Source organism: Megascapheus bottae, chromosome 1 (assembly GCF_031878675.1).
Source record: "Megascapheus bottae isolate mThoBot1 chromosome 1, mThoBot2.hap1, whole genome shotgun sequence".
Lineage (NCBI taxonomy): Eukaryota > Metazoa > Chordata > Mammalia > Rodentia > Geomyidae > Megascapheus > Megascapheus bottae.
Window position 1 is genome coordinate 51,507,827 of NC_143509.1, and position 13,058 is coordinate 51,520,884.

The following is a 13,058-nucleotide window of genomic DNA, read 5'->3' on the forward strand; positions in this document are numbered from 1 at the left end:
TATTTGGAAACCTAATCATATGGAAAACAAGTACTTAGAAGAGTTAGACTGGGGCCTGGGGGTGTGGTCTGGTGGTAGAGTGCTTGCCTATCATGCATGAAGCCCTGGGTTCTATTCCTTGGCACCACATACACAGAAAAGGCCAGTAGTGGTGCTGTGGCTCAAGTGATAGAACTCTAGCCTTGAGAAAACCCAAAGACAGTGCCCAGGCCCTGAGTTCAAGGCCCAGGACTGGCAAAATAATTGTAAAGTTAGTACATGAAGAAGGGGCAAAGAAGAGATTACTTTTTTGTTTTTAATTTTTTAACTTAATTAATTTAATTTTATGCAAGGGTGATGTACAGAAGACTTACAGTTACTTAAGTAAGGTAATGAGTACATTTCTTGCTGAACAGTATAAAAGATACAATTTCTATAGAAGCTGGAGGTTTGGTGACTTGCGAGGCAGCAGCTGTACCCTGGTATGAGTGACTTGTATATACTTCCACCAAGAAGTGGAGAAATCATATCACTGATACAGCGCTCCACCATGACAAGAAAAGAGGATTCTGTGAAAGATACTTCTTAGGATTGAGGACACCTTATTACCAAAATGCCAGCAGATGGCTTTCCTTTATCTGTTCAAAAGAAAGAGAGGAGGGTGAGAGGAGAGGAAGCTCAGCTGAAAAAAAAGAGGAAGCAAGAAAAATAAAGAAAGGGCAAAGAAGCTTGTAAACATCAAAAAGCAATTTTGTGAAATATATGGTTCCTTGAGCAAAGATGAATAGAAGCAATGTTTTTGTTTCCTTGATACATTGCTCTCATAAACATTGCTAAATCTCCTTTCTAAATCAGACCTTGGGTTTTCATGAAGTATGTAGCTAGTGTAGAACTTGAGATTTTTGGCCAAAATATCACTACCTTGTCTTATATTCTTTTAGAAACATTCTTATGTAGATTGCCAGGTCTTTTTTTAAATCAGTATATAGCATATGCTTTTACGCTGACCGTTTAATCTGAAGTATAATTTAATGTTTTAATGATCATTTCTCTGATGTAATTAGAGTCCCTCAAATTTCTCCTAAGTACTTGTGCACTTTCAGTGAAATCCACTAACAAACTCAGGCTAGGGAATTGAGAGAGAAGCGGCATTTTGTGTTGTCAAAAGAAAGTAAATCCAGACATATTGAAAATGTACAGATAGTGGGAAGTGAATGAGACCAGAAGGTTAAACCAAGTGAATATGACTCCTTGGGCTGAAGTGACTGCCTCCTCTTATTCATTACCTTGCAATTCAATTTTCCTGAGTCTCAGTTTTCTTCTCTGTCCTTAGGGAAATACTAATAGCACAGGCCTGAAAACATCACTGTGAAGATTACAGAGAGGCATGGCAATGAAGGTGTTAAGGGAAAGATGCTGCAGTAGTGGGAACAGGTGTTTTGATCAGCAATTTAGTCAAAGGAGAAGAAAGGTGCCTATTGCAAGTTTTAGGTGAAATATTCTGGGTCAAAATTGGTAATGGAATAAACTGTGTTTCTCAGACTAAGATCTGCCACCTATTCACTGAGCTGAAGAGCATGGAGAATGTCATACAGATTGCTTTGGTTTTCTTTCTAAGCCCCATTGTAACCTTCACTTTCTTCTGTTGGGAACTAGGATCTGAATTCAGGATGTCAGAAATACCACAGCCTAAGTCCAGAGTACAGAGAAAGAAGAAGAATTGGGAATGATAATAAAATACAATATGCTTTGCACAGAGGTGTTGCCTAACACTATAACTTACACCTGAGCTCCCTATCTAGGCCTCACACCATAAACTCTGTTCATCATACCTCCTCTTCTTGCCTTGTAGACATTTTCAGGTAGGCTTTGTGCTTAATCACTTATCAGCCATGATTTAAACTCACTAGACTATGTTTTTCACATAAAAAGAATGGCTCAGAGTAACTGGTGATAACATGGTGGCTGGTGATAAAATGCAATAGCAGTAATTTGGTGTTGTAGCTAAAAAGCTACAAGTCCACATGAGAAACCCAGTTAAAAACATACTTCCACTCCCTGTAACAAGATATGTGACTTTGATACATGGGGCTTTGGGGACAGACATCTTCTGACACCTCACCTTCCTCCACATAAATGGTACTAACAACAATAACCATCTTCTAAATGTGTTGTAAAAAGTGAATAAGATAATACATATAGACTAGGTGTGGTAATACATGCCTGTAATACCCCTAGCTATGCTGGAGGAACCTGTAAGAGGATCAATGTTTAAAAACCAGCTCAGATAAAGTTAGCATGAGATCTTATCTGAAAACCTAATGACAAAACGAAAGGATTAGGAGCATAATTCAAATGGTAAAGCATTTGCCAAAAAAGTGTGAGGTCCTGGTTTGTATCCATTATCACATAGAAAGGTGCACATGGGCAAACACACACACACACACACACACACACACACACACACACACACACAATACATCCAAGGCACATAGCACATTTTGATCACTCAGTAATATGTGAAGAGTTCATACTATCTTGGGTAATACACAATTTAACAAAATGTCAGTAAGTTAATAGTGGCTAATCTCATTGGACTCATTGTGAAATGATTTGACCACAGGCAACATGGAGAACAAATGTTATTTCCCAAAGTGATTGATCCAATGGCTTAAATGGAGTTTTCAGTTTCCCCCAAAGAGCACAAGTTGTCAAAATTGACATCAAGTAGAAGACCAAAAGAAAACCACTCACCTTTGTAGTGTGTGAATCTGGAGACAAGGGCTTTAGGATAAATGCCTGGATAATTCAAGGATTAGCTGGAAGCAGAAGCTCTCTTCCAAAGTATGCACACTTATACCAGTGCAGACACCCTTCTCCCATTCAAGGGGAAAAGCACTGTAACAAAACACCCTGTGGGAACTCTGTAGAGTCCTGTGGGGGCTGTGATTGGCTGCAAAAGATTGGACTAATGTTTGAATGGAGCCAATGGAAAACTTTGGTTGTGTGTGTGGGAGGAGGGGGGGATTTGACTTTCCACAGTTATCTTGTAAAAGGATAGAAGGAATTCCTGTATTTACTCATCTCAGTGATTCCTGCCATCCAGGATCTGTTACCAGAATTACTTACCTACCTCAGTATTTCCCGACTTCTATCTTTTGGAAATGTGTCCTTTTTATTTTTCCTATAGCTCCCATCAGATTACCCCAGGCCAATCTGAACTTAGAAAACAGAATTTGTGGTGGGCACAGATTTGAATTTACCATCTCTGGATTAAATTCATTGCTTGCCCAATGAGTGAGAAAAAGAGGGCCGGGAGTTTGGCCTAGTGGTAGAGTGCTTGCCTTAGCATGCATGAAGACCCCGGTTCAATTCCTCAGTACCACATATATAGGGAAAAAGCCGAAGTGGTGCTGAGGCTCAAGTGGTAGAGCTCTAGCCTTGAGAAAGTCCAAGGACAGTGCTCAGGCTCTGAGCTCAAGCCCAGGACTGGCAAAAAACAAAAAACAAAAAAAAGAATTATAATTCGCTGGGTGCATGTATGCTTTATCTGTCACCCAAGAATCTGCTGGTCAGAACCAACAGAGAGCTACCTCCACTGCTTCTGTGGTGTGATCTTGTGCCCGTTGCTTCCTGTTTGTCACCTAAAGTGTTCCGTTCAGTGCCTACTACACAGGTATAACAAGGGACGAATCAAATGCCTTGGAATGCATGTTTCTGTTCTGTAGTTCAGAACACTCAATTCAGTAATCCTATAGCACAAATCAAGTGCTCTACCACTAGACTATACTCCAGCCCCCCAGTTTTATATTTTTTAAAAAAAATACCTTCAATCTTGATATGTGGATATTAAATTCAAACAGTACAAGCACGATGACTCAATATTTGGATTCCCAAGGTTGTGGACATGGTCTTGGAGATATAAACATAACTACATAGACATAAAAATCTATGATGGGCTATATGCTCTATAGACATAATGTTATATTATATAGATTGATATGTATCTATAACATACAAACCCTCAGCTTAATTTTAATTGTGTTCCAAAATCTATGTGCCAGTGATTTCATATAGAGATTCCTTTCTTGAATACTTGTTTGTTAAACATGACGTTTTAAACATGATGTAAATATCAGTGTTAATAAAATCTTTCAAAAAAGAAATTAAAAAGTATCTTTAAGTAGTTGTCATTCAATGAAGTAGTTTGTGACTACCGTGCATCAAGTGTCACCCTTTCAGCATTCTCACCCATCCCTCCCAACCCACCTCTTCCCCTCACTTTTCTTAATTTTGTATGATATATATTGCAACTTTTACTGCATTCTTCTTTCCTCCTCTCCTCCTTCCCACCCCCATCCCCAGCTCAATCTCTTCATTGACCACCCCTTTTGATTGGGTTTTTAATTTGCAGTGGTATGTTAGATGTTTCCATGGTTAGGAATGTTCCAATAGCTTTACAGTAAGTTAATTGTTCAAGGTGGGCCTTAACTTTTAGGCACTTGAATCATGGCCAAGGAGATCTTATTTTACAGTTTATCATTCCTCTGTGATGCTAAAATTGATTAGGTATTTTATTTTATATTGTGGTAGTACTGGGATTTGAACTCACGGCCTGTCTCATAGTTTGCTGTAGGCAAGTGCTTTACCGCTTGAGCCACTCTCCAAGTCCTTTATTCCTTTTAGTATTTTTTTTTCAGATACTGTCTCAAGATTTTGTTGTTGGTAGTGGTGTTGATGGTGTTGATTTTTTTAATTGGTTATGGGACTTGAACTGTGGGCCTGGATGTTGTCCCTACACTCTTCAGCTCAGGCTACCACCTTGCGCCACAGCACCACTTCTGGTTTTCTGGTGACTAATTGGAGATAAGAGTCTCACTGACTTTTTAGTGTCCAGACTGGCTTTGAACCACGATCCTGAAATCTCAGCCTCCTGAGAAGCTAGGATTACAGGCATGAGCCACCGCACCTGGCTTGAATATTTTAAAATTAATTTTATTGTCATGGTGATATACAAAGGGATTACAGTTACATACATAAAGGAGTGAGTACATGTCTTGTTGTTACCCACTGCTTCATTTTTATCCCACATTTTCCCTCATCCCAACCCCCATCCAAATTGTAAAGTTCATTTCTAACATATTGTCTTGTGAGTATCATATTGCGGTTCCCCTTTCTGTCCCCAATCAGACACACATATATAATATAAGACACAGGGTATCCAAAAAGTGACAACAGGGGATAAACCAAAGGGGAAAAAGGAAATAACTTCACATAGTACATTAAAAACACAAAAATCCTCTTGTTTCTATATCTTGGAGTTCATCTCGATTAGCAACATCTTATGCACATAGCTATTGAGCTATCGTGATTCTTTGCTAGGACTATCCCAGACATATACTAATTATTTCAATGAAAGCAACCATGGAGTCTATGTTTTGGGGGTCTGACTCACTTCACTTGGTCATTTGTTGTTGTTGTTTTTCCTTTTCTAGGATGGCCTCAGATCATCCTTCTGCCTTAGCTTCCTGCATAGCTGAGATTATAGATGTGACTACCATTCCCAGCCTGTTTTACCTTGTTATTGGTTACTTTTTATTATAGCAAAAATCACCTCACCAGGTTTCTATTATTATTATTAATAGACTACCCTCTCTTTTCTCTACACTGATATTCCAAACCATAATCTTTTGCACATTAGATGAAAGAATATTCTTAATATTTGATTTTCTTATCTCTCCTGCCAATACATAAAAGTTCTTCTCTTTAATGGTATGATGATATTGTCCCTAGTTAGTAAACCATATTCATATACTTATTATTCCTCAACCTTCTATTCTTGGTCTACTCACCCACAGCCATTTGAATAGATGACACTAATCACTAACAAATACTGTCAGTCATATTTCACACACACCACTCTGCAGAAATGTAATGTCTTAGATTTAACTTTCATGATCATTTTCTATATTGAACAATAAATGTAAATTTTCTTGAAAACTTTCTTAACTGTCATTGAATCCTCATACTCACCTATAATTAACTATTATAGAAATACTATTATTTTTTGTAAGTTATCATTAGTTGTAGATCAAACAAACTCAATCTTGGGTGATGTTCAAAACACTTATTGGATAATTCAGTCTCTTACATTTCCCTCGTGTGCATTCTTTCCAAAGGAAGAGATATTTCACAGGCAAGCAGTGTGACTCCACACCCAGTACTGTAGAGACAAGCTTACTGTCACTCCTGGCTAAGGTCACTCCCCAAATGCTCAGAATGTCAACCTGTACAGCCTGTACTCTTCTTGCAAGTTAAAGATCAATGAAGGGCTCTTGCTTGGTGGGACAAATAATGACAGAGCAGGAATTGTGCACAAGAAGGGACTCTGATTCCTGGGTTGATTACCAAAGACAGTTTCTACAAGCAGAAGTTAACACATATAAGATTCTTGGGACACATTGGCATGTGCTGGTAATGGCCATTTGAGGAATAAGAGTATCACTGAGTAGAAGAAAAGGGACCTCGGAGAGTATTTGCCTCAACTTCGTTTATGAAGTACAAATGAATGATGCAGGCAACTCGGATTAGGTGAAATTGATATTGAGCACACAAAAACAAATAAATTTACCCCATTTTTAGAAGTATATCCCTTTTTTTGTTTGTATGTTTGTTGTGGGACTTGAACTCTGGGCCTGGGTATTGTCCCTTAGCTCTTCAGCTCAAGGCTACCGCCCTATCCCTTGAGCTCCAGCGCCACTACTGGTTTTCTGGTGGTTAATTGGAGATGAGACTTTCTTGCCTGGACTGGCTTTGAACCATGAACCTCAGATCTCAGCCTCTTGAGTACCTAGGATTACAGGCCACCGTTCCACCGAGCCACTGTGCCCGGCAGAAGAATATCTCTTTTCTACTTGAGACAGGCTGCATGCTCTGTTGTTGGTCTGCTGTGATAGTGTATTAGTTTTCTTTTTCAACATAACTAATGTGGCATCTTAAAACAATGCAAAGTATTATTATCTCATATATATTGGGAATCCAGTTAGCTAGTTCTCAACTCATCAATTCCCAAGACTCAAATCAAGATGTTATCTAGGGTGTATACCTTGTGAAGCTCCAAAACCTCTTTCAAGTTTGTATTTTCTAAGTGGGATTTAAGTCATGTGTGGTTTGCAGAGTGTGATCTCTACGACCTTCTTGGCTGGCAGCTGGTAGCTTCTGTCAGTTCTTAGAAGGCACTCAGAGTTCCTTGTCACACTGTACCTTCCATCTTACATGAGCCAAGAAGAATTTCCCCACCATTTAACCCCTCTTAGGTACTCATGTGCTTTGGTGGTGGAGTGGTGAATCCCCTTGCCTTCTAAATCCTGTTTGAGCTTTCAATACATACAGCTTCAGGAAAGGCCAAGTCCTCTTTAAAGGATTGAGTGAGGTTGACCCAGTGTCCTTTTTGATTGGCTCAACTGAGGACATGCTGGTGACACCTATGAACTCCCATGTGCTACATGACACAACATACCCATAGAAGCTATGCTCATTATATTTATACTCAATGAGACAAGCTAATCTTGGGCAAAACTTATCAAGGGAAAAAGTCACCTGTGGGATGTTATATTGACTTCCTCCACAGTAGTTGGGAAATTTATCCATAAGGAAGAACTTTTATTTAGTAATCCACACCAGCTACTGCTGGGAAGGCAACCACCATGACTGTTCTCTTGGGAATTACTGCCAATGTCTTGCAAATAGTTTTGGATTGTGATACATAGAATTCCTTCCAAATAGTCTATCATTCTGGACAATTATCTTAAAATACAGGTTCAGAAATTAAATATAACTTCCCAGAGAGTCCTTAAAAATAGAGATTATAGCCAAACTATATTTATTTCTTCAATCCTGTCCAACATAGTTCTATTAAAACATTCCAGGATGAGATTTTTGTATAGCTATATCAGCCTGAGATCCAGCCATGATGAAATGAAGCACCTCAACTGCTTCTTCATACATGATTAGCAAGAGCGTATTACCAATGCTCTCACCTTATACGTTTGTCATAATTTAAAAGGAAAACTCAATAGCGAGGCCTGTTATAATTCATCCTGCCAACTTCTCTCCAGCAATATACATTAGAGAAATTTTTACTGTTGATTGTGTTGCTTATATCATTATCTCATCCTCACAGCAAGGTGTCAGCAAGCTGTGGGCTTGCTATTTTAATATTTCACATTTCAATAATGATCCTAGGAGTGCTTGTGGGAGAGTAACACTGGTCTGAAGGCCCTTTAATGGAAAATAAGGAATGCACAAGCTGGTGTGAAATAATCTAGATACTCCAGTTTCCTGATCTTTCCTACCAACTCTTTACATGCTATTTGTCTTTGTAATGGAGTGTTTAAGCAACTATCATTCTCCAAGTTTTAATCGGAGAAAGGGGACACATGCTTAATATCAATTTCACCTGATCTAAGCTGCCTACGTGTCATAATAGAAATGTAAATGAACCAGTTATATTTCACAGAAATTTCCATAATTTGAACATGACCCTTGTGAGTCAGGAGGGCAAGTAGTATTGATTTTTAAGCAGCCAGCAAGGTCCAGAAACACTCCCACAAGTATGTAGCTAACATACGTTTTAGTCCCAACTAAATTCCAGGTGTGCTGTAGGATGGATCCTCCACGAGAAGAAAGAAAATTGCCATGTGAAATGCTCTCTTATATGTTCTTTATCTCTTCCCACGTCAAGCAGCTATTATTCTCCCTTCTGGAGAGTTCTCATTAGGTTTTAGATACCCAGGCAGTGATGTCTGCACAGAAGAGAGCAGAAGGTGGGCTGTAAAGCCCAGATGAGTAGAGTGTCACTTGTGACTCAGAAGGGGGCAGGATCAAGACCATCCTGAGGAATTATACATGGCCAGAGAACCCTGAAACAGAGGCTAAGGGGTTCATGGGTTCCCTTCAGACTGCCTGAGAAAAGACAGAATGATTAGCCCTCACAGGAGGGTAACAATAATGCAATGAAGACACCTTTCTCACTGACTCATTGAGAACTTCCTGACTTTTTCTGTAGACATGGGTCATTGCATGGAGAACAATTAGGAAAGAATCTGCGCATATATATTCCCCCCCCCCCTCTCTCTCTCTCTCTCTCTCTCTCTCTCTCTCTCTCTCTCTCTCTCTCTCTCTCTCTCTCTCTCTCTCTCCCCCTCCCTCCCTCCCTCCTTCCCTCCCTCCCTCCCCCTCTCTCTCTCTTTTTTCTCTCTCTGTTCCTGTCTTTTTCTATCTGTCTCTGTGCCTCTGCCTCTCTGCCTGTCTCTGCCTCTGTCTCTGTCTCTTTGTCTTTCTCTGTCTTTCTCTCTGTCTCTGTATGTCTGTCTGTCTCTCTCTCTCTGCCTCTCTCTGTCTCTGTCTCTCTCTCTCTGTGTCTCTGTCTCTGTGTCTCTGTCTCTGTCTCTGTCTCTGTCTCTGTCTCTGTCTCTGTCTCTCTCTCTCTCTCTCTCTCTCTCTCTCTCTCTCTCTCTCTCTCTCTCTCTTGCTCTCTCTCTCTTGTTCTCTCTCTCAACCATAGACCCCAAAATGTGGGAAAAGGAGCATACGTAATGCTGCCTCTCAGATTTATGTTCCAAACCCTAAGAAGCCCTGCTAGGAGCTGCCCACCATTTACTTCTAGTACGTGGTATCTCTTCTAGTATTTCTTTAAGTGATATAGAAGAAAAAGAGAAGACTTTCATTTAATAACTCTTCACAATATCACTCTAGAAAAGATGTTTGGGGAGCAGCTTTCTATCTTATTTAACCCCAACCACAATTTCAATCAGTAGGAAGTCATATCTCCATTTTACAAATGATTTAGCTTTGATAACTTGGCCTAATAGAGCCAACATTCCAATAGAGGTCACCAGGAAGCCAAACTCTATTCCAGTGGGTGCTGAATTGCATAAAGGCCGTGAGGTTGTTGGCTTATCAAGGATCTCTGCATGAAGGATTCTGTGGACTGTCGATAAAGGTGCGCATTCTGAGGGGCCTTCAGGGGGAAAAAAGCAAAATAAGAAAATTGCACATGGAAAGGTCAAGGGAAGCTCTTGGGCACGATAAAATTTTAGGAAAAAGAAACCGAAGGAAAAGGAATCTATTTAGAGCTGTGGAATAGTGAGGAAGGTGGGGAGTGGACAGAAGCAGACTGAGGGAGTGAGGATGTCTCTCCTCCCCTGAGGCTGTCGTGCAGGTGAAATGAGATACTTACTGCCTGTCACACACCCAGCACCTACCCAGCATAGCAAGTGGTAACTTTTCTACAAGTCAGAGGAGTTAGGCCCCGAGAACTAGAGACAGGAATGAGACAGGGTTTGACTTTTGAAACTAATGTGATGATTTATATCCATGCTGAGCTCAGCAAAATAATCTATGACAGCTTGAATAATTCACTGGCCGTTTCCCCTTCGCTTAGGTTCTTTCTAGGTGTTTCATTGAAAGAATGTATCATATGCTCCAACAGTTGTCTGGTTTTCACCTCAAATCCTCTCATATAATGACAATGGATGGTTCTCTGGGAATGATGAGCATAAGTACAAGGCAGAGTAGGCCATGATGAACTCTCAGGAAAGAGCAAGGGCAGAAGGATTGTGTCAACAATTAATAGACCCCCCTGAAGATGACACTCAGCCAAACCATTAATCTACTGAATCTTTTTTTTTTGGTTCGGATTCGTTTCCAAATTGTTATTATCAAGCTATTTCACATAAAACTTCACACTTTCTGACTTTCCTTGTGAAACGCTATATAGCCAACAACACCAGACTGTTGATTGTCTTGACCGCAATGGTCTGGCACTAAGTCACAGCTTCTTTTTTAGTGTATGCACTCAGGTTCTCACCAGACCCATCTGAACCACCAGATTACCTGTGGCCTGGAGTCAGATTAAACTCTCTGCTCTCTCTGAGAGTGAGATTTGTGCAAAACAATTCCTCCTCGAGCCTCCTCTCCCTGAGTGTTGTGCCAGTGTGAGGCCAGCACTGCATGATTCTGAATGGGAGTTTCTCTTGCTCTAGAAGTGTTTGATCACACACAAAAAGAAGAAAAAAGAAACTCTGGCACCTAGAACCATTATTTAATAATTCTCTGGTACACATATCTGCTCTGCGGCTGGGAGAATTAAAAATCCTGGTCTATCAATTCTGCAAACAATACCTAATGAGAAAGAATAAAGACCCACATAAGGTTTCCCTGAACACTCATCTATTTGTTCATAAGTTTTCAGACCCAGGACAGAGTCGTTCAGCAGTGAATACAGGTGAGTGCATTTTAACTTTTCAGATCCCTTTAGTGTGAAGATGTTAAAGCATGGTAGCATCCTCAAGCCTCACAGGGTACAATAACATACAAATAAAGGCTACATTTGCAATTCTGAATTTTCTTAGCATCCACATTAAAGGAGGAAAAAGAAGCAGGAGGAATTAATGTTCCTAATCTATTCTGTTCAACTCACTGTATATAAAATATTGTCATGTGTGTGTGCAATTAATGCAAATATTATTTATGGGCCTCTTTGTTACATTCTTCAAAGTCTGGCATGTATATAGCATCTTTCAGTTTGGATCTGTTTCTTTTTAAGTACTCCAAAACCACAGATGGCCCATGGCTCTCTCGTTGAATGGCCAAGCTATAGACAGAACTGCTTATTTTAATTAGATTAACAAATAAGAACAGGTGGAAAGAAAGCAGTTATGGATTTCCCACAGTTTATGAGGAACTTGGAGGCCATACAGGAAAGTAACACCTTCCTGAAATACAAAACTCATCCCCTGGGTTCTTTTCTGCTTCTGTTCTGCCACTTCAACCCCCACACCTTTCCCTTTCTCTCTACTTTTCTTGTTGCCTAACTAGGGTCACTGTTATGGTGTGGACCAGTTATAATGTACAGAGCCAAGAAATGGGCTGGATTCCCAGGCTGTCTGCTGCAGGCTAATGACCTTGGCACATTACTTAACCTACCTCCCCAGTCTCTGATTTCTTTTCTATGAAGTAGGATTATTTCCTTCTTTGTTCTGAAAATTCAATAACATTATAAATATAAACTCCCAAGCAGCAAGTAGATACTATAGAGGAGTTATCATGCTTTAAATGATCAGTTTTCAAGACTTGTACATATTTGATAGAAGAGATACTAGGGAAAAAGAATTCTAAAAGTGAGATTTTTAAAAATATGTGCTTTATAAAAACCTAAGCTGTACATAATTTCTTCTTCAACACTTGGTGCTGAAAACTCCCTTGAGTTTAGGGGAAAAAAGCATCTATTCAGCCCAAGGTAATTCGAGCCCAGGTCAGGCAAACATAGAAAACAGGAGAAAGAGAAAGAAAATTGTAGTTTTTACCAGTTTTTCCAATTCCTTGTGACACAAATGAGAAGGGGGAGATTGTTACCATGCAGGGATATATCCTGGCCACACTGCAATCTAGGGTAGGTTCACATGATTCATCACATGTGCAGATGGCAAGACCTCTACCATCCCGAGGCAAATTTCACCCAGTCCTCATAAACCTCTTACCTTCAAATTGTGCCTTTCAGCTTTCATGGATCTCTGTCAGATCTGCATCCTTTCCATTTTCAAACCAGCACTGCTAGTGTTGTAATGTATCTTTAATGTAGTTGAAAACAATTCCTGACCACAGTCTTGGGCACTTTTTTGGCGGGGGGCGGGAGGGGAACTATAAAAAAGAAAGGAGAACTCACCAATTCATTCTCCTCTCCTTGGTTGAGTAAAGCCCGATGGTCCTTACTGGTCTTCTCCATCTAAAGCAGACAGATTAGGATCCTTTGGAGAAATGTCAAAACCACCTGGACTTCTGAGAACTCCGTCTGTACTTGTCACTGCAGTTCTCAGGTGCTTATAAAATCTGTTGGCACATACCTTGCCTATTAGACCAACAAAGAAGAGAGAGAGAGAGAAATTCTTTTCCTCAACCACAGGATTGGTCTGCTAATCTATCTGTTTGATGTCTGGGTGTTGGTTTTTTTTTTCTTCCTACTGTTTATTTACTGAGCTAGATGTGAGTTAAAAATGATGAGGGGGAAAAAGTTATTG

The 13,058-nt window shown here is 39.9% G+C and overlaps 1 protein-coding gene across 1 annotated transcript in view; it reads right to left on the reverse strand.

Moving 5' to 3' along the window:
- Atp13a5 (ATPase 13A5) overlaps nt 1–12,821 on the reverse strand; it is a 100,175-nt gene extending 87,354 nt beyond the window's left edge. The window contains exon 1 of the mRNA XM_090343984.1: nt 12,707–12,821. Within this exon, the coding sequence (XP_090200110.1) occupies nt 12,707–12,766 (60 nt within the window). The 5' untranslated portion in view covers nt 12,767–12,821. The remainder of the gene's footprint in view (nt 1–12,706) is intronic.
- Between the last annotated feature and the right edge of the window lie 237 nt (nt 12,822–13,058).